The sequence below is a fragment of the Martes martes genome, assembly GCF_963455335.1.
Source record: "Martes martes genome assembly, chromosome: 14".
NCBI lineage: Eukaryota > Metazoa > Chordata > Mammalia > Carnivora > Mustelidae > Martes > Martes martes.
The window spans coordinates 24,470,963-24,492,935 of NC_137902.1; the positions used below are offsets into that span (position 1 = coordinate 24,470,963).

Here is a 21,973-nt window from a genome sequence, read left to right on the forward strand (position 1 = left end):
TAGAACGCGATCCTACCCGTAAACCGGCCTCGGCGCTTGCAGCTCCGGCCAATTCTGAAAGCCTTTGGATGCCCTACGGCCAAGCTGTATGAAGCTGAGCCAATGGGCGGCCGCGTTACACGCTGCTGGACACCAAAGTCGCGAGTCCTCCCGGTGTCTGTGGCTGGCCAAAGTGGAAGCCAGGTAGTGGCTGGTCGTGGTACCTCTGCGCCCGGGTCTACATCCGACTGAAATCCGCCCGCAGCCGACCCGGGCCTGGAGGGTGGGGCAGGCGGACGGCGGCAGAGATGGGGCCGCCGGGAGCCTGGGCGTTGGTGGCCACCGAGGGTAGCCTGCGGGAAGCCTTTTGTGAAGTCAACCGGTTCTCACGGCCTCTCAGGGTGCGGTCCCTAGACCGCCTGCATCACTGTGGGGTGGGGGCGGGGGCCGGGGGGGAGGAGCTCATTTCAAACACGGACTTCGCAGCTCACCTCGGGCCCTCTGTGTCGGAAATCCAGCGGGGAGCCTTAAGGTGATTGTTATGCGCTCTTACGTTTAAGAGTAAGTACAGGAGAGTGTAATGGGGCGGGTCGACGGCTCCCTTACTTTCACAGTAAGAGCCGTGTGCTGGCTCTGTTCTCCAGATCTTACAGCCTCTTAAGGGCTCACAACCTGGGGTTTTTGGGTGAAATCATCTGTAGAATGAAATGATGCTCTCCGACCTACCTTCTTCTCATGGAGGTGAGGTGATGATCAAAATTAAATAGAAGCCCAGTGGGCCATGGACGCGCCTGGAAGATGGGATGAGTATTTCTGAATTACTCATCCAGACTTGCGCTAAGTTGATGGATGGGGTCTTCACAGTACTTAATTACATCGATGGGACGCCTGGCGGGTACGCAGCACTGGAGTTGGTAGGAAAAGTGTGAAGGAGATTGAGATTGGAGACTGGGAGACCAAATAGGAGGACACCTAGTCACCTGACTTTGAGGTGATACGAGTCTGGTCCTCAGTAGTGACAATGGGAATATAAAAGGCAGTGATGCTGATGGAAAGGAAAGAATGAGGAATTGAAGACTGGAGCGGGCAGCTCTTGAAACAAGGTATCTAAGTGGAGTGTCCTATAGGCAATAAGAAATCTAGGTTGAAGTCCAGTTCTCACCAGAGATGATGACTTAGAGGTTTTTAGCATAGACTACGAAGCCCTTAGAATCACAGAAGTATCCTGAGACAGGAAATGTGCTTACACTTCCGCAGGAGGGCCTTCAGGAAACCCCCCAGTTAAGCCATGATGTCAAATCAGAGAAGGTGATCCAATGAGCTGTGAGAGCCCTTGGTAAAATTAAAGCTTATTTTATTCATATTAGTGAAGGAAAATATCAGACATTTCTTCACTGCCAACTCTTGCCCCCATCAGAGCCCATAGTCACAGGCCTCGGGGCTGTTCTGCAAGTAGAGGTTGAGGAAACCTCGAAGGGCCTTGGGCTCAATGAGGAGGGCTGATACCGCAGGATCCTTCCTCATGGCTGCCATCCAGAGCTTAAGTTTTGGGGTGTGGTCTACACAACTGTGGGAAGGGAAAAGGTAGAAGGCATTACAAAGGCTCCTATTATCATTAGCACTCTGCAGTTTCTTTTTGTTTTCCTCTAATCTTTTAAAATACTTATTTAAAATGCACATAATCAGGATATTAGATTTGGAAGATATTGTAAAGGCCTTTGTTTTATGGACAAGGAATCTTACAGAGTGAAGTGACTTGCTCAGTTAGCATGAGAATTTGTCCAGGCAGACTAGTAACTTTTTAAAGGAGAATATGAAAGACAACCATGAATGTTACATATTTATTCTACAGCCAGACTGTGACTAAAAATAATCCTGAATAACTCCAAGCTCTAAGAATTGATAGTAAGCCAATTTGGCTGCCAAACTTCAGAACATGAGTTTGGAAGAGTGTGGGAATCCTGCCAGTAAATGGGAGGTAACATTGGTCAGACAATCCTGCATGACATGTTATAAAAAATATACCTCCTTACGGATCTTTAACCAGAAGGGAAGGAGTAAGTTACTTTTAAAAGATTTTACTACATGTTCTGGAACTCTCTGTCCACCCCTCCCCCACACACTCCAGGAATGGAGAAGGGTGGTGAGTACATGCCCTGGACAATCCAAGACTCTCCTCCTGTCTGCCTGTTCCCATTCATACCAGTTATATAAAATATTCTAATTTTTGTTCAGAAAAAAGGTCAATATATCCTCTTTCAATTAGCATTATCCTAACTTATGCACAAAATATTCAAATGTCTTACTCATTTAACTCCAGAATTTCCATTCGTTCAAACCAGGGCCAGATGAGGTAATCAATCATAGAAAGAGAATTGCCGCCAAAGAAGGTTGTCTTCTTATTGGTAAGAGCCTGAATGTTAAACAGCAGAAGAGTACTTGTTACTGGTGCATTTAGTAAGACTCATCATCAGAAATGATGAAGGCAAGTTAAGTAGAGCAAGTGAGAGCAGCAGCTTTTACCCTGACATATTCAAGCTGGCATTTTGTTTGAACTTTAGGATCTCCTGGTTTGGGATGAAGCCAACAACCAACAAAATAAACTGGAAAGTAGAGAAAAATAAAGCAAGCAACAGAATATGAGATCTTTGTGATATGTATATCCAACAAAGGACTGGTATTCAGAATATAGAGAGAACTCCCGGGAATCAGTAAGAAAAAAGGCAAACAACTCAATGGAAAATGGGGCAGACTTGATCTTCACAAAAAAAGGATATTCTAATGGCTAAAAACCATGTGAAAAGGTATTCAACTACATTAGTCATCAGGGAAATGCAACTTAGAGCCAAAATGTCATACGACTACACATCCATCATAATAACTAAAATGAACAAGACAAAGTTAACAAGGGCGTGGAACCACTACTGGTAGGACTCTAAGCTGGTGCAACCGTGTTTTAAAGTATGTACTAGAGCGAAGTGCATGCATTCTCTAACCCAGTAATTCTACTCTTTGGAAATGTGAACACATGTTCAACAAAAGATAGGTGGAAGAATGTCAATTGCAGCACACTGTGTAATAGACCCAAAGTGGAAACCTCTACTGTCCATCAGGAGTAAAATGGATAAACTGTGCTATAGTCATATGTTGAAAGGATAGGAAAGAACTACATACGACATAGACGAATCTCACAAAGCTGATACTGTATGAAAGAAGCCAGACCCCAAAGAGTGCATATTACAGAATTCCATATGTATAAAGTATAAAAACAGCCCAAGCTAATGTTTCCTGATATGGATGCTAGTTCCATGACTACGTTCACTTGGTAAAAATTCATCAAGCTGTACTCATGCTTTGGGTACTTCTCTGTATATAACACTTCAATAAAAAACTGACTCAAAATACACTGGAAATAACTGGGTTAACCGTTAGACCGATGTCAAATGAAATTATTTGAAAACCAAACACAAAGAGTATGTTTCTGAAATTCAAGAATGTGCATTGGTGTTAATGGTTTTGCCAAAGTAGAGAAACTAATTAACACCTAACCAACTTAACTTTTTATAAAACTTTCATAGTTTTCCTCAGGGCCCATATAACATTCTGCATCGTAGACTGATGGCTTATATCTACTGGTGTATTTGTCTTTTGTCCACAACCAAGCTAATCATCCAGAGAGTATAGACCGTATCTTACCTTCTACCTCTCACACTATCCTGCAGAGTGCTTTGCAATTATTAGGCACTCAGAATTGTACAACAAATCAATGTTAACTGGGTCTGTCCTTCAACTGTAATGTCTGGTTATTATATTGTGTATAAATAAAATTAAGTATGGCAGTTTCAGTCAGGACGAAACAATCCGCTCAACAGGCTAAAACATGGAAATGGCACTACTCACTATAAGGCACGAGTTCTTAATCTGGAGTCTATGAAGGCAGATGGGGAAAAGGTATATACTGCCCTCCTCCCCTACCAACCCCAAATTTAGCAGGTATTTCCATAATGAAATAAACCACAGTAGAATTAATCTTATATATTTTAAGTTAAGCATTTAAAAATGCTGAGAAGGGGTCCATAGGCCCTACTAGGTTGCCAAACACAAAAGAAGTCTTAATTTTCAAAGAAACAATATCCCACATGTATTCTCTGACCATAATGTAATTAAAATGGGAAATAGCAAAAAGTTTAGGAAACTTACAAATACACCAATAAATAATAGCTAGGCAATGAGAAAATCACAATGGAAACAGCATAAAAAGCCAATTTAGAGCAGAACAATGAAAATCCTGTCTATTAAAACTTAATTGGGGGGATGCCTGGGTGGCCCAGTCATTAAGTATCTGCCTTCGGCTCAGGTCATGATCCCAGGGTCCTGGGATCGAGCCCCATATCGGGCTCTCTGCTCAGCGGGAGGACTGCTTCTCCCTCTCCCACTCCCCTTGCTTGTGTTCCCTCTCTCACTGCGTCTCTCTCTCTCAAATAAGTAAATAAAATCTTAAAAAAAAAAAAAAATCTGTCTTTAAAAAAAAGAAACAACCTTAATTGGGCATAACTAAGATATTATTTAGAAGTAATATATTGGTCATTAATGCATTATGCAATCAAGAAAAACTGAAAGTAAGTGCATTAGCTACTGAACTCCTCAGCTAGTCAGTAAAGGAAACAGCCAAACCCTATCAAATGATTTCAGAGATTAGAAATGCAGGGAATATGGACATATGATTTCAGAGATTAGAAATGCAGGGAATATGGACGGTATGTGATATGGTGAGTGCTGTGAAGTGTGTAAGCCGGACGATTCACAGACCTGTACCCCTGGGGCAAATAATACATGTTAATAATGAATTAAAAAATTAAAAAAAATACAGGAAAAGTAATGCAACTCATTTTATCAGATTAGACTATCCTTAATATAAAAAACAAAAACACTATGAAAACAAAATAATAATCCAACCTCATTAATAATATGCAAATTATTTAAATATTTACTAGTTCTCCAGTTTTTATCTCAGTAATGCTAGGATGGTTCAACACTAGAAAAATCAACACATATTCATATTCATCAGATTAAAGAGAAAAAAATTCCATGAACATCTCAATAGATGTGATACAGATAAAACATTCAACAAAATCACATTCATGATTTTTGTTAAAATCAGCAAACTAGTGGGGCGCCTGGGTGGCTCAGTGGGTTAAGCCTCTGCCTTCAACTCAGGTTGTGGTCTCAGGGTCCTGGGATCGAGCCCCACATTGGGCTCTCTGCTCAGCGGGGAGCCTGCTTCCCTCTCTCTCTCTGCCTCCCTCTCTGCCTACTTGTGATCTCTATCTCTGTGTGTCAAATAAATAAATAAATAATCTTTTTTTTAAAATTAGCAAACTAGGGGAGCCTGGGTGGCTCAGTGGGTTAAAGCCTCTGCCTTCGGCTCAGGTCATGATCTCAGGGTCCTGGGATCGAGCCCCACATCGGGCTCTCTGCTCAGCAGAGAGCCTGTTTCCTCCTCTCTCTCTGCCTGCCTCTGCCTACTTGTGATCTCTGTCTCTCAAATAAATAAATAAATAAAATCTTAAAAAAAAAATTAGCAAACTAGTTAACTTTCTTAACGAAAAAAAAAAATTCCAAAAAAATCCACAACAAGCTTAATACTGATAAAATATTAGGATGCATTCCTATACAAGGCAGGAACTATGTCTTCCCTCAGTAAAAACCCAAGGCTGAGAGTGCATGTAATGTCTCAAAACCAAGAGAAAGACTTAATCTATAGGCCCAAATGGTAGCTGTGCCCCAAAGGAGGTAAAAACTCATCCAGCCTTCTCCAAGTGTCTTTATGAGTCATGACAAACTCTGGTGGGAAATGTTTATTAATATGTACTATTAAGTAGAAAAAAGAACACAGCATGGTATGTATGCTCTGATTACAGTTATGTTAACTTTTTCCTTCCTTCCTCCCTTCCTCCCTCCCTCCCTCCCATCTTGTTTTAATATATGGACAAGGACTAGACACAGGCATACAAAAATGAAAACAGGTTACAAATTGTGGAAATGTTAGTGGGTTTTTTTTCCTTGTTATTTTACTGTTAGTGTGACAAAGTATTTTAAAAGCAAGCCATGACAAAATATTTTTAGGTGTTTTGGTTTCTATCCTAAACACAACAGCTTACAGCAATCTGTCCTAATCTAAAATTCCTTATTTGGTGTTATTACTAATGGCCACAAACTGCTTTGGAAAGGAGAGTATAAAGAACAGTGTAGAAAGAAGAAGAGGATGGGATATAGTGTATCATTTACTCTGACAGAACCTTGGAGAAGAGATTACCTCCTCTAGCTTGCTGAGTTCTTTCCGCAATTCTTCTTTTTGGCCAGAGCAGTCTTCCTCATTCTGTCTTCTCAAAAGGCTTGTTACCAAAGATGGGACCTACACAGAGAAAAATTTCTTAGTTACCAGTGAGGCAAACTACACCAGCCCCCTCACAGAAAAGCATGATTGAACCCTCAGAGTCCCCGATCATGGTGCTCAAGAAACCTGAAAGGTGCACCAATTCCTGTGTTCACAGAGGTCGGGTACTGATCTTAGAAACAGTTTGGGGTCATAACGTGCTGTTTGGGTCAGGATTTGGTTAGTTGCAATTAACAGAACCCACTTTGGTGAGTCTGAGCCAAATGTGTCTTAAAAAGACACTGAGTGACTCACAGAATTATTGAGAGGCTGACAAAGTAAATAGACAAAATTTATTTTTTTGTAGGGCTTTGATTAAGTCTCCAATTTTATGTATATGTACACACACACATCTCCAAAGCTTCAGTACCTTTACTGTTAGTCTACGTGTCTCAGTGTCAGCTTCTCAGAAGATGATTGGGCTGGGGATGCAGGTGGGGGCATTTCTGGTTTGCTGAGCTATAGCCAGGAGGGTGGGGTCATACGGTACCTAAAGCTACCTCTTCCCTGAATGTGAACTGGGAAGTAATGGTAGGCATCTCCAGCTTTTAGCTTATTTTCTTTTGAAACACTACAATGAATCTCATTCTTTTTTTTTTTTTTTAAAGATTTTATTTATTTATTTGACAGACAGAGATCACAAGTAGGCAGAGAGGCAGGCAGAGAGAGAGGGGGAAAGCAGGCTCCCCGCTCAGCAGAGAGCCTAATGCGGGGCTCGATCCCAGGACCCTGGGATCATGACCTGAGCTGAAGGTAGAGGCTTTAACCCACTGAGCTACCCAGGTGCCCCTCATTCTTTTTTATTTAAAGTACTCTCTACACCCAATGTGGGGCCTGAACTCACAACCCCGAGGTCCAGAGTCATATGCCCTACTGTTTGGGCTAGCCAGATGTCCCCATAATGAATCTTTGTTCCTATTTTTTTTTAATCCTCCAAAATCTTTCTTGTAATTGTCATATTCCCTCTCTATCACTTCAACCATAGCATCTGTGCTATTCTTCCCTCTTGTCTGCTAAGCTAGATAACTCCCTCTTTCTTCGCCCACTGGTTTCCCTTTGCAATGTCTCCTTACACAATGTGCTCTCTCTGTAAGTTTCACCGTCTACGTATTTCTTTAACCATTTTAAGACAAGATATGCTGACACATATCCTGACAAATAACAGGGATACAGAGATAACCAGACACGCCATTCTGGTTGTTCACTGTTGGGCATTTCTTTGTTAGTATCAATTGTTTGAACTATCTACAACCCTGAAGCTGATTAAGATACAAAGAGTTCTTCTATAGGGCACCTGGGTGGCTCAGTGGGTTGAGCCTCTGCCTTCGGCTCAGGTCATGATCCCAGGGTCCTGGGATTGAGCCCCGCATGGGGCTCTCTGCTCAGCAGGGAGCCTGCTTCCTCCTCTCTCTCTGCCTGCTTCTCTGCCTACTTGTGATCTCTGTCTGTCAAATAAATAAATAAAATCTTAAAAAAAAAAAAAAAAAGGAATGCCATTGACATTGTCAGCTAATAGCTATGGCCAACACACAGTAGATGCCTGCTGCTAGACACCTTGGCCAGAGAGCCAACACAGCATTTACCATGAGTCAAACTCTGCTCTAGGTGTTTTCTATAAACTGATTTTTATCTACAAGGAGAGAAATTATTATACTCCTCTGACTCCTCAGTGATAAGCTGAGGCACAGAGGTAAATGAGTAACTTCCTCAGAGTCACACCACTAGGTCGTGGCAGAGCTGGTCACAGACCTGGACAGTGATCCAGCAGTGACGGGAACACTGCCTCACCCTAAAGGAGCTCAGAGTCCTGGTACAACACACAGGCAAGAAGGTGGGCACTCACTGACCAGGAGAAGTTAGCCCCTGAGGGACCACAGAGCTGGGCACTGACCCCACCTGGACAAGCTTCTGGAAGGCAGCAGAAGCTAAGGAGATAAATGAAAGAGGACTCAGAGATAACCAGGCAAGGTGAGAAAGAGGAAGAGCCTTCCAGCAAGCGTTCAGGAGGAGGCTCAGGAGGAGGCAGTGAGCGTAGGAAAACAAAACATTCAGTGTGGCAGGAACAGTGCCTGAAGAGTGAGGAGGGCTGACTTTGGAGAGCCAAGAAGCAGACACCAGATGGCGAAGGGCTTGCAGATAAGAACACAGCTGTGTTTTCCTTTCCCACCTCACTGAATCATAAATGACAGCACTGATTTAGCTTAAAAAACAGTTTTTTTTTTTTCAAACAGGAGTTGAAATTTCTTATACACACACCTTAGAAAATAACTCAAACACCATCTTCTGGCGAGCTTTCATAGGGATCGTCTGGCAATAGCTTCTTTCCTGGATATACATCATCCAGGTACTCACAGGTGATGGCAGATTCATAGATCAGTTGACCCTGACTGTTTTCCAGAACTGGCACCAGGCCAAAGGGATTCTTCTTAAAGAACCACTCAGGCTTACTTTTCAGGTTGATGTTGATGATTTCATGCCTGAAAAAGACACAGAAGACAATGAAGACAGTGGAACTTTTTTTTTTTTTTTTGGTACTTCTGAGCAAATCCTCACTGGCCCTACCATCTACCCAGCTGATCAGACCCCAAATTTAGGATTTGATTCAGTCTTGGTTCCTTTTCCCTTGCTTCCTCTTCCTCAAGTCCATTGGATCACAAGACCTGTCAGCTAGATCTCCAGATCCAAGCCTCTTCTCAGCCTTACCCCTGCCTCCTCGTCCAAAACACCAGCTTTAAGCTCGACCTCTACAGTGGTCTCCCAGTGGCCTCTCTGCTTCCACTCTGCCCTCCCTACCGTCCATTTTCCACAACAGAAGTGAACTGGATCAGGCCATCCTCCTGCCTGCAACCCTGTGATTGCTCCTCATTGCAATGAGGATAAAACTTCAAGCTCTCTGTAGCATGTGATCTGGCCCTTTCTTACCTGTCACACCTGTTCCGAGGATTTGCCCTCTGGTCATTACAAGCTGGCCACCACCGGCCTTTTTTATATTCCTTGAATTTGCCAAACAGGTTCTCACCTAAAGCATTTACATTTATTGTTCCTCTGATCTCTGCCGGTCTTCTCAGGTCAAACGCCACCTCCTCCAAGAGGCCCTCCCTGACTATGCTCTCTGAAGTTGCTTAGAGCCTCTACTAGATGATCACCTTGTTTTACTTTCTTCATTGACCTGATGATATGTATCTGAAATTGCACCGTTCGTTTATTTACATGTTTATTATGTCACCTCTCTAGATTGTAAGCTCCATGAAAGCAGGGATTCTGTGTGCCTTGTTCATATTAATAAACAAAAATGAGCGAAGTTTTTCAAACAGATATAAATGCTATGAAGACAATAAAAATGATTTCAGGGTACTCAGTAAATACTTGTTGAATGAATGAATAAATACTGTCAATAAGATACTCTATTTTGGGCTAACAGCTATTCTAATTGTAAATTATCTGAGGTAACCAATTATATTCACTACTTAGTATATGAGAATTAACATGATAAAATTCAATTCCTTTTGCTAAATTGAAAAGAAAGTTCCTCATTTTTACAAGATTATTAAGGAATCCAAAAAATCTACCCATAAAATAAAGTTTCAGATTAAATGTTCATGCACTGGTATTTTTTAAAATGTTACATAGGTAAATCACACTAAGCAAACCCAAAAGGAAGAGAACAGATGAAGTCCAAGATATATTCAAATTGTAATTAGATCTAACTTGTTTCTTGCCTGACAGATTGTAGAAGAAATAAGAGACAGGAAAGTTTCATAGAATTGTTAAAGCCAGGTCCATATGATTGTCAAAGCTGGTTAATTGTTCAATAGAACAGGTTAGTTACTCAAAAACAGTATATGCAAACCCATTCCCCCATCCACCTCAGTAGTTAGAACAGTGTTTAGATTGAGGATTTAAATGTATAATCCCTGATGGAAACAGGAAGGGCTACACCGAACACTAGAAGATATTTCTGTATCAAGAGGTTCATGTGTTGACAGATTATTGGACACTCAGGTACAAGCCATCAAAAGAAATACAAGGCCAGCTCCCTGCCAAGGAATTATCAACATTTCTGAAATTTTACACCATGAAAACAAAAGGTAGATCCTGGGCTTTTGTAATAAAGAAGGTTCTTAGAACACACATGCATGTGGTAACCTGACAATAGGCGCCAACAAGTCAACACACCTGCCACAACAAGTTGGAAGATGTACTTTTTAGAGAAAACCATGCTTTGTTAGGTGATAACATGTAGCAAAAATCTAGCACCTCTCTAATGAAAGTCTTCTGGGCGGCCAGCTAAAACTGATCCACAAATATAGATCTCTGTTGTTTGCAGGACCTAGGGCTGTTACCATTCTTCACCCCCATACACACACTATTTTGGTAAAACCAGTTTAATTTTTCTTGGAAAACTATCCCAGTAAATTAGGTGGGGTTGTTTTCAATTAGAGTTTCAGAAGGGCCCAGAAACCAGGACTCTATATCCCCCAACCCAGCTGTGCCTTCCTCCTGCAAAGGATACATCTTTTTTCAATCCAATTTGAGTAAGATTACTCTTACTTGCAATAAAGGAATCCTAATACTGCAGATAACTGCAGTATTTGGATAAAATACAATGTTCTGGATAAATGGTACTAAATGTTGAGCATTTTGCTATGTGTTCAGAATCAATTTCATCCAAATAAGATGCAAATCTTCGTGAAATGATGGCTAATCTGAAGGTATTTTTTCCCCCTTTAGAATGCATCTCACATTCTTTTAGGGAAAATTATTGTCTGCCAAATTTTCCCCCTAGAAGACTAAAGTTAGTTTATAAACCCTAAGCACATGGATGGGAAATTTCTTAAGAATGGGAGCTATGTTTTAAACTTCCGTACCACAGGTATCTAATGTCTGCTCAAGAGATTCCAAAGATCATTCGAAGGGAGCCAATGCCGACTGATATTTGGTGTCAGGAGCCAAGCGACTATTGCATATTTCCATGGATAACCAATACGCCAAAAAAACATTTGGTTTTTAATTTCAAAGAGGCTTCGCAGAAGACTGAATCTTTAGGCATGCACACTTTGACTCAACAACCCAACCTACAGAAATATGCACAGTACGGTTGACTCAGGACTCTGCCAGGAGGGGTAAGGCCTGGACTCGGTACTGAAATAAACTGCCAACCATTAGGGAAGGGGCTGTATAATCAGAGTAACAGCAAACAGGATCGCATAAAACAGACGTGAATGTAGAAGATGGGGATAAAGCCAAAGGGCAGCGGACCAGGAATCAGTGATCGACCAGAGTTAGAAGAGCCCCTGCTGGTCATTACCTGTGCTCTCCGCTAACCACCAACCTTACGAGAGCCTCAGCTTTTCAAATCCATAAAAATGGTTAGGCTGATCCAAATGGGGTGTCCTTAACTGGTGTAATCTATGGCATTCCTCCCACCCCTCACCCCGGGAAGTGGGTTCAAAATTTGCTTTGTTGCCCCCTCCCCCCGGAACGTCTGAGAATGGTTTATTTTTCAGGAAAGGAAGCCCCTGGGGCCCTACCGGAGAGTCCCACCCGGCCGCCCCGGCAGCAGCTGCCAGGTCCTTACCCGATTCCCTTGGCCTTCAGAACCAGGAGTGTCCTCTGGGCGTACGGGCAGAACCTCATGCTGTAGACGCGGATCAGACCCTCGGGGACGGGTCCCGGGGGCGCGCTTCCTGCGGGGGAGACGCCAAGGCGCTCACCGCCGGGAAAGCGGCGGGGACCCCCATCCTCCCGCCATCCCAGGACCAGGCCGCCGAGAGGTCGCGTGCGCTACGGCCCCGGCCCGATCCCCGCGAATGGGGGACCCCCCCAGGTGCCTCCGGGGCAGCCACACCAGGACACACGACTGTGAGTCGCCGAGCTTCCCCCCGCCTCTCGCGCCCGGCCGGCCTCACCCTTCGCCAAGCTCCTGGCCGACCCTCCCGACATCGCGGCGCAGCACAGACTGATCTCACGCTCCGGGTTTGCAGGCGATTCAGGAAGTGGGTCGCCCCTCCCTCCGTCGTTTCTTCCTTCCCTCCGCCTCTCCGAAGTGCCTGCGGCGGTCCGCGGTCATCTCGGCGGGGACTGTGTACCCCCGCCCCGCGGGCCCGGGCGCTTAAAGAAAAAACCGGCGCGCGGCAACTCCGGTGGGCGGCCTTGGCCGCCGCGCCCAGGCTCCCTTTGCGACTGTTCGCAAAGAGGGACGCGCCGCCCCTGGGGCCGAGGGCCTGCAGGGAAATCGCCGCTGAGACGCCCACCCCACGCGCCCACCCCTGGCCGGCAGTCCCGGTTTTGCCTCGCTGGCGCTAGAACACCGAGGCTGGTTCTCGTGCCAGAGTGTACTGTGCCGGCCGAGAGAGGCGCCCGCGTCCAGAGGCGTAGGAGAAGCTCGGCACCCAGGCCATAACCCCTCCCAGAAGGATGGTGGTCTTCAGGCTGGCCTCCAGGCGGTCCAACCCTCACCCTCACCCAGACCCTGATCCTCCCACGCCCCGCACCCGCTGCTCTCACGTGGCAACCCGCCTGGTTGCAGTTCTCCTTCCGCCCCAAAGCGCCCCTGACTTCAGGGCTTGGAACCCCGCGCCTAGAGCTCGCTCACAGTTCAGAACTTACTCTGCAAAGATACCTGTCCACGGCCCGGTGCCAGGTCGCCCAGCCATCTGCACGGCTTTTTCCTTTTCTTGGCAATATTAGCTTAATATGACTACGGGGTGGGGTGGGGGGGAGGTGGGGGGACATTGTTCCTTCTGTCACCAATAGGACACATCCTTTTAATTTTAACCCAAAGAAAACTGCACAAATGTGGCTATTACTAACAGAATGATAGTGCCACTTTCAAAAATCTGTTAGGTTTGGATTTTGAAGCCGAGTAGGGACACAGGCTCAGAGTCCCGCAAGCTCAGTGCATTTAGACTGTAGATCTATGAAAAGTGTTTGGCTAGAGCCACTGCTGAAACAGTCCCTTAACTGAAGGGGGTAGAGAAAAGGCTCCAGGGCACAAGGTACAGACACAGGAAAAGGATAGTCAGTGTTGTGCTCCTCTGCCTAGATTTGGAAAGCTAGTCAGTAACTCCTGTGCCTTTGATTTGCTCAGGGCATTGGTGTCTGTTTTTATTTTGATTAGTTCTGTTACGGGAGAGGCAGAGAATGAGGTGATAAGTGCACCCATCTTGCAGCCTTCCTGCCTGGGTTTGATCCTGACTCTACCACTGTATTAATTTGCAAGGGTTAGGTTAACAAAGTATCACAAATCTGCAACGGAGATCTATGATCGCAGTCTGGAGGCCAGAAGTCTGAGATCAAGACTGTGAGGGAGAATCTGTCCCATGCCTCTCCCCTTGCCTCTGGTGGTTACACTGGCAATCTCTGGCATCCTAGGCTTGTAGAAGCATCACCCCATCTCTGCCTTCACCTTCACATGGCATCCTCCCTCTGTGCACATCTGTGCCCAAATTTCCCCTCTTTATAAGGACACTAGTCATAGTGGATCAGGGGCCCACTCTACTCTAATATGACCTCATGTTAATTTAACTAATTGCAGCTGTAATGAACCTATTTCCAAATAAACTCACATTCTGAGGTACTGGATGGTTGGAGTTTCAACATATGGATTTATGAATTGATAATTCAACATATGAACTTATTATGAAACCATATGAATTATAATAACCCATTATTAACTGTGTGAATGTGGACAAGTTACTTTTGTGTTTTAGTTCTCTCATCTGTAAAATGCAGTGGTAAAGACTTCCTGTCTCCCTGATAGAGTTTGAAGAAGTATTAAATTAGGGCGCCTGGGTGGCTCAGTGGTTTGAGCCTCTGCCTTCAGCTTGGGTCGTGATCTCGTGATCTTGGGGTCCTGGGATCGAGCCCCGCATGGGGCTCTTGCCTCGGCAGGGATCCTGCTTCCCCCCTCTCTCTGCTTGCCTCTCTGCCTACTTGTGATCTCTCTCTCTGTCAAATAAATAAGTAAAATATTTTTTAAAAAAATAGTATTAAATTAGTAAATATACAGAAACCACTTAGAACAGTTCTTGGCACAAAATAAATGTTAAATAAATGCTAATTATTACAGATACTAAATGAAAAAAAGCAAGGCCCATTTCTTGCTAAAACATGGGTCTTGCTTAAGTCTTTTTTAGAACACTAACTTTTGGAAGTTCTTTCAGCACATTTATGATATCATGCAAATTAACCCTGCAACTTTAAATCTCTGATTGGCCAACCTAAAAATTTGAGGTCGAGGCATTATTTGAACGCTTTTACTTGTAAGGGCCTGTCCCCTAATTAGTCTGACTAGTGTAACGTCTCGTTGTAATAATTTCAAAGACCCAATTCGACAATAAAGGCTAATTGCTCGAAGAAAGAAATTGAAAAAAAACTATATTGTCCCAGGAAACTACTCTCCTGTAGTACTGCTGTGGATTACAGTGAACCATCTCCAATATCTTTGTGTTTGTGTACATAATGCGACCATCTGAATACTCACTGCTGTTAGCCATAGGTGAAAGGGCACGGTATGCCACATTTTTACAACTATAATTGTCAATAATTAGCCTGAAGGGGCTAACTTGAGCTGATTCTGTTGGATAAAGGTCAGGAGTTGGCAAGGTCCCAGTGATAAGAAACCCTTTCATTGGGCGACTGGGTGGCTCAGTCGATAAGCGGCTGCCTTCGGCTCAGGTCGTGATCCCTGGCACCTGGGATCGATGCCCACATACGGTCCCTGCTCGGCCCGGAAGCTTGCTTCTCCCTCTCCCCCTGCTGTGTTCCCTCTCTCCCTCTCTGTGTCTCTCTCTGTCAAATAAATACATATTATCTTTAAAAAATAAAAATGAAACAACAACAACAAAAAGAAACAGTTTTATTTTCTTTCTTATTTTAGAGAGAGTGAGAGAGAGAGAGATCTCCAGCAGGAGAGGTGGGGGAGGGGTAGAGAGAGGGAGGGAGTGGGGAGCCAGATGAGGGACTTGATCACAGGACCGCAAGATCACAACCTGAGCCAAAGGCAGATACATAACCGACTGAGCCACCCAGGCACCCAAGAAACAGTTTTCTACCTTCTAAGTACCACCTGTCTTTACTGACTATATACACCCACTTGATACAAAATTCTTTTTTTTTTCTTTTAAAGATTTCATTTATTTATTTGACAGAGAGAGATCACAAGTCGGCAGAGAGGTAGGAAGAGATAGAGGAGGAGGCAGACTCCCTGCTGAACAGAGAGCCCGATATGGGGCTCAATCCCAGGACCTGAGATCATGACCTGAGCCGAAGGCAGAGGCTTAACCCACTGAGCCACCCAGGTGCCCACAAAATTCTTTTATGACTTTTTAGAAAGGTAATTTGGTTTTTTGTTTGTTTGTTTGTCTTTTGTTTGGTTTCAAGTCTTTATTTAAAATCTAAGTAGTTAGCATATAGTGTAACATTGGTTTCAGGAATAGAATTAAGTGATTCATCACTTACATATAACATCCAGTGCTCATCACAAGTGCCCTACTTACTACCCCATCACCCATTTAGCCCATCCCCCACACCTCTCCCTCTGTGAATCCTCAGTGTGTTCACTATAGTTAAGAGTCTCTTATGGTTTGCTTCCTTCTTTTCTTTTCCCCCTTCCCCTATGTTCATCTGTTTTGTTTCTTAAATTCCACATGTAAGTGAAATCATAAAGTATTTTTCTTTTTCTATTTCACTTAGCATAATCCACTCTAGCTCTATCCATGTCATTGCAAATGGCAAGATTTCATTCTTTTTGATGGCTGAGTAATATTCTTTATCCATTCATTAGTTGACAGACATTTGGGGTCTTCCATAATTTGGCTATTGTCCATAATGTTGCTATAAACATCAGGACTGTAATTTGAAAAATTTTATACTTTTTAGTATATGATCAATTAAAATTAATAAGGTATTTTTATAAAGTGAGTTAGGGATATTGAAAATCCCATGAAGTATTTCATTCCTGTTATTATTTTAATTGGTTATATTTAAATTTTCCTTAAAAATTAGGGGCCTTGTCTTCTTACAAAATTAACATTACAACAGTCCATAGTAGCCTTCATCAAAGAGATTTCATGGAAAAATATAGGCTGAGTGACTGTGTGAAAGATTAAGTAGGGCCCAGGATGAGGTCAAGTAAGAAGAAAAAAAATCACTATAATCCTCACAAAAAGAAGCCATATAGGAATAAATGATCCTGGGGCACCTGGGTAGCTCAGTGGGTAAGCCTCTGCCTTCAGCTCAGGTCATGATCTCAGGTCCTGGGATCGAGCCCCATATCGGGCTCTCTGCTCAGCAGGGATCCTGCTTCCTCCTCTCTCTCTGCCTGCCTCTCTGCCTACTTGTGATCTCATTCTCTCTGTCAAATAAATAAATAAAATCCTAAAAAAAAAAAAAAAAGGAAAAATGACCCATAAAGAAAGGAGCTTGAATGGCCAAAAAAAAAAAAAAAAAAAAAAGGAAGGGGGTAGTAAAAGTACACTGAGAGTACAATGAAAAAAATAATTTTTGGAGTATTCATATATTCATATAATGGCCAACCATCCAGCAATAAAAGCTAATAAATTACAGCTGTAGCTATTGACATAAATGCATCTCAAAAAAACAAGATTACGTCATAAAAGCAAGTCACGAAATGATACATATGGCATGACTACATATATTAGCTTTAAAAACATGCAAAATGAGGGGTGCCCAGGTGGCTCAGTCAGTTAAGCATCCAGCTCTTGATCTCAACTCAAGTATTGTTCTCAGGGTTGTGAGTTTAAGCCCTGCATTGGGCTCCACGCCGGGTGTGGAACCTACTTAAAAAAAAAAAGAGGGGTGCCTGGGTGGCTCAGTGGGTTAAAGCCTCTGCCTTCAGCTCGGGTCATGATTCCAGGGTCTTGGGATCAAGCCCCAAGTCGGGCTCTCTCTGCTCAGCAGAGAGCCTGCTTCCCCCTCTTTCCCGGCCTGCGTCTCTGCCTACTTGTAATCTCTGTCTGTCAAATAAATAAAATGTTTAAAAAAAAATAAAATAAAATAAAGAGGGGCACCTGGGTGGCTCAGTGGGTTAAAGCCTCTGCCTTCGGCTCAGGTCATGATCCCAGGGTCCTGGGATCGAGCCCCACATCGGGCTCTCTGCTCAGCGGGTAGCCTGCCTCCCCCCACACCCTCTGCCTGCCTCTCTGCCTACTTGTGATCTCTGTCTGTCAAATAAATAAATAAAATCTTAAAAAAAAAAAGAAAAAAGAACAAGCAGAATGAAACCATGTAGGTTATGGCACATGTATTTATGGTAGAATGGAAAAACAAGGAGCAATAAACAGAATTCAGAAGAGTGAATACCTCTGGGCCAAGGAAGAGAAAGAAAAAGAGAAGGCACATGGCATGGTGGGGTGCTTCTAGGGTATTGGTTATGTTCCATATCCTATACTGGAAGGTGGCTTCTGGACAATGAAATTGAGGTAGGAAAAGGTGAGACTCTCAAGAAGGAATGAGATGGAGACTGTCTTCATTTGAACACCTTCCCAAATAATCTGAGTTATTACTATATGCTATATCTCAAAAAAAATTTTTTTTAATTTAAGAAACTGATTTTGAGAAGAACAGGTAAAAAACAAAGACAAAAAAAAAGTCTAACTACCATTGAAAGGGATTGTAGGGAAGAAAAATTTGCCACCCCAAAATGTGTTTCTTTGGCATGTGGATTTTAGGCTGATTATTTTTAAGAAACAGAAGGCTCAGGAAGAGTCTCTGAGTTTTCCCACAACTACCTAAAAGAATTAGAATAAAGCACTTGTTCAAGGAAGGGAGCTATCACCCTAAATGACAATATAATATACACTAGGTGTGGTAGACAGGAAGAAACTTAGGAAAGTCTGTTTGTTAAAATTCCCCTCTATGTCATATTGTTTCTATATGGTCCAGCAAACATTTGTTGGCCAAGCATTTGCTCTTTTTCATCTTTCTGTAAATAGTCCTCCTCCCCTTTGAAGCCCTAGATCCCTTCCCCTTCTCCTTAGTTCAGGATGACATATACATCATTTTTTTTAAAAGATTTTATTTATTTATTTGACAGACAGAGATCACAAGTAGGCAGAGTGAGAGGGAGAAGCAGGCTCCCCACTGAGCAGAGAGCCCGATGTGGGGCTCGATCCCAGGACCCTGGGATCATGACCTGAGCCGAAGGCAGAGGCTTTAACCTACTGAGCCACCCAGGTGCCCCACATATACATCATTTTGCCTGACTGTCTTTGGAATCTCTCATGTTTATGTGGATTCCCCAAACGTATTTAATTAAATTTGGCTTTCTCCTATTAATCTTTCCCATGCCGATATAATTCTTAGACCAACCAAAAGTATCTTAAAGGGTAGACAAAAATTTTTCCTCCCTAACAGCATGATGTAGGTGTATATATAGTGATGCAGGAACATGTTCAAGGTACACTGCTAAATGAAAATGTTGTAAAACAGCATATAGGAGATAATTTCATCCGGTGAATGTACACTGTCTTTCAGGTGTCTACTAAATGTTCTACATGAAAAAAATTTAATTCTCACAATGCAAAGAATTACATAAAAATTAAATTGAATAAGAAATACTGTTAATATTAGAATCCCGTGGGTGAGGAAACTCAGAGACAGAAATTAAGTGACTTTCCCATGGCAACACACTTCTGAATGGTGGAGCTGGTTTTTCAATTCTGAACTGACATCAGAGTCTGATCTCTTAACTACTACCATAGTTCATCAATTCTAAGCTGTACATTTCTCACTTTGGAACACTTTTGAAAATTGGGCTATATCTTAAAATCACTATAGGCTGGGTGTGTCCTGACATGGGTCTTATTGTTCGTGCTTGGGCTTGCAGGATGAATGTCATTGGCTTGAAAGAGAATCCCAGAGACAATAAGAGAGTGCCTTTGTTCCATTATTTAATGAAATGCTCTTGTTGGCACAGAGGACAATGCAGGGGGTTGGGGGTGGCAAGTGAGGTAGGGGTAAATGAAAACCTAGGACTCTGACTTGAGAAATTATTCAAAAAAGCTGGATCATAAAAGTGAATAAGTTGTAGGAAAACCCTAAGTCATGTCACTTATATTTTCTTTTTATATTTCCACAAGACTCATATAGGATAAAAATATATTTCTAAATAAGTTTCAGTTCTTTTATTTATCTTTTTAAAGATTTAGTTAGAGAGAGAGTGCGCATGCATGCGTGTGCGCTCAAGTCGGGGAGGGGCGGAGGGAGAGAGGGAAGAGAGAGAGAGAAGCAGACTCCTTGCTGAGCATAGAGCCCAGTGTGGGGCTCTATCCCATGACCCTGAGATCATGACCTGAGCCAAAATCAGGAGTTGGACATTTAACCGACTGAGCCACCCAGAGGGCCCAGTAAGTTTCAGTTATTTCTTTTTTTTTTTTTTAAAGATTTTATTTATTTGACAGAGAGAGACACAGTGAGAGAGGGAACACAAGCGGGGAAGTGGGAGGGGGAGAAGCAGGCTTTCCACTGAGCAGAGAGCCCGATGAGGGGCTGGATCCCAGGACCCTGGGATCATGACCTGAGCTGAGGGCAGATGCTTAACGACTGAGCCACCCAGGTGCCCCAGTTTCAGTTATTTTTTATAAAAAAAATCTATCTAAGTTTTAAAGAGCACTTTCAATAAAAATAAAATAAAAATTCTGAATGATGACAAAGGATTGTTTTGTAATTTTTTGGTAGATTTCCCCCTTAATATTTTATCTGAGATTTGGTGAAATCTAGTATGTCTTGCTCACAGTTACCTCTAAGTATTTACTGACTTTTTAAAAGGAAAAATGCATTTTTAAAGTGACCAAATATAAAAATACACACACACCTGAAACATTATTTACTCTACCATGTGGGATGCTTTGTGAAATTTTGTGCTCTATGTTCTTTCATTTAAAAAAAATTGTTGGTCACAACTTAGTAAACAGATCATACAAATTGCTAGAACACAAACATGTGCTACCAGTGCTAATGAACAATTTAAGGGAGCTTGATAGTCTTCCTTCTTAGAATTAGCCCACCATGCATTAAAGGCTTTCAGTGTGCATATAAATCACCTTCCTTCCCAGGCTCAATACCAGAGGGAAATGACTTGCAACTATTTAACAGGACCATTTGCTTATATTGTACATTTCATATAAAGTCATTTTAGGTATATTATTTCATTTAATCTTCATAAATAATCCTGTGAAGATAGGCAGGGAAAATATCAGATTCACTTTACAGCTGATGAAGTTAACATTTAGAAAGTTTCAGCCTGGGGCGCCTGGGTGGCTCAGTGGGTTAAGCCTCTGCCTTCGGCTCAGGTCATGATCTCAGGGTCCTGGGATCAAGCCCTTCATCAAGCCCTTCATCGAGCCCCGCATGGAGCCCCTCATTGAGCCCCGCATCGAGCCCTGCATCGAGCCCGGCATCCGGGCTCTCTGATCAGCAGGGAGCCTACTTCCTCCTCTCTCTCTGCCTGCCTCTCTGCCTACTTGTGATCTCTGTCAAATAAATAAATAAAATCTTAAAAAAAAAAAAAAAAGGAAAAGAAAGTTTCAGCTTTTCCAGTTATCGTATACTCAGTAAGAAGTGAGAATAAGAATATGAATTCTTAGGCCAGGGGCTCCTTTCCCTAAATCACATAGCCTCTGAGAGTATAATCTGAACTCAAATGTGTATTTTCACCACCTCATCCTACTTTCTTATCGTGGAGTCAAGATTTGTCATAGAATACAATGAAGCATCTTATCCTGGACATGTCCTGCCAGGCTTCTACCAGTGTAAACATACGGCTGCAGAATTTTTATTTTTAGGAAAGCACTGTTTCCTTGCTTCTAATTTAAGGGAGCAGGAATATGAAAGACTCCATGGGCAAAGTAAACAGAAGGGAAGTCAGATGAAAGGATATAAAATGGAATGTGTTGATGGATTTTAGTGCTTTTAAGCTTTTCCTTTTGTAAGAAGGTTCAATGGAGACTTTAATGTGGATGAACCTTGAAGGTTTTTAAGAGGACATCCAAACTCAAATTTTGAATATGTAATGATGGTGCACCATGGTCTTCAAAAACTTGGAACTTTAATGCTCTCCTAAAGTGCTATTTTAAGTGATATTTATGGCACAATACAAATTGATTCATTTTTACCTATTTATTAATGGCCCTTGGATTTGTTTAAATGAAGTCCATGCTAGAAGCCACAGATAACCTGTGCTCTGCAAAATTGCGGGGGAATCGAAGCCCCCAGGTGACCTCAGAAGACTTGCCCCACCCATCTCAATGCTCTCCACAACCTGGTAATTTCAGCCAGGGTAACTTCCCGACTTTTTGTTACACTGTAATGTTTTTTATCATATTTCTTATAAATTCCGTTTTCCTTTTTCATCAACTCCTATAAAGTTTTTCTCCCACATTATTTTATCTTTCACTACATAGTTTATCAAACATGTGACATAGTATCATCCACATACACTGCAAGGAGCGCCCCTGCCAGGGACCCATGCTTTAGAGGGCCCACGCCTCTATGGTGCAAGATACAGCACTCAACATTCCCCAGAACCACGGCGAT

General features: G+C 42.7%; 1 protein-coding gene across 1 annotated transcript; it reads right to left on the reverse strand.

Moving 5' to 3' along the window:
• Window positions 1-1,317: 1,317 nt before the first annotated feature.
• On the reverse strand, window positions 1,318-12,395 carry GSTO1 (glutathione S-transferase omega 1). The gene is given in 7 exon segments (XM_080823343.1): window positions 1,318-1,546; window positions 2,286-2,392; window positions 6,296-6,394; window positions 8,672-8,710; window positions 8,715-8,892; window positions 11,994-12,102; window positions 12,325-12,395. Coding segments are annotated over 7 exon segments (720 nt in total). The 5' UTR covers window positions 12,359-12,395; the 3' UTR covers window positions 1,318-1,392.
• Between the last annotated feature and the right edge of the window lie 9,578 nt (window positions 12,396-21,973).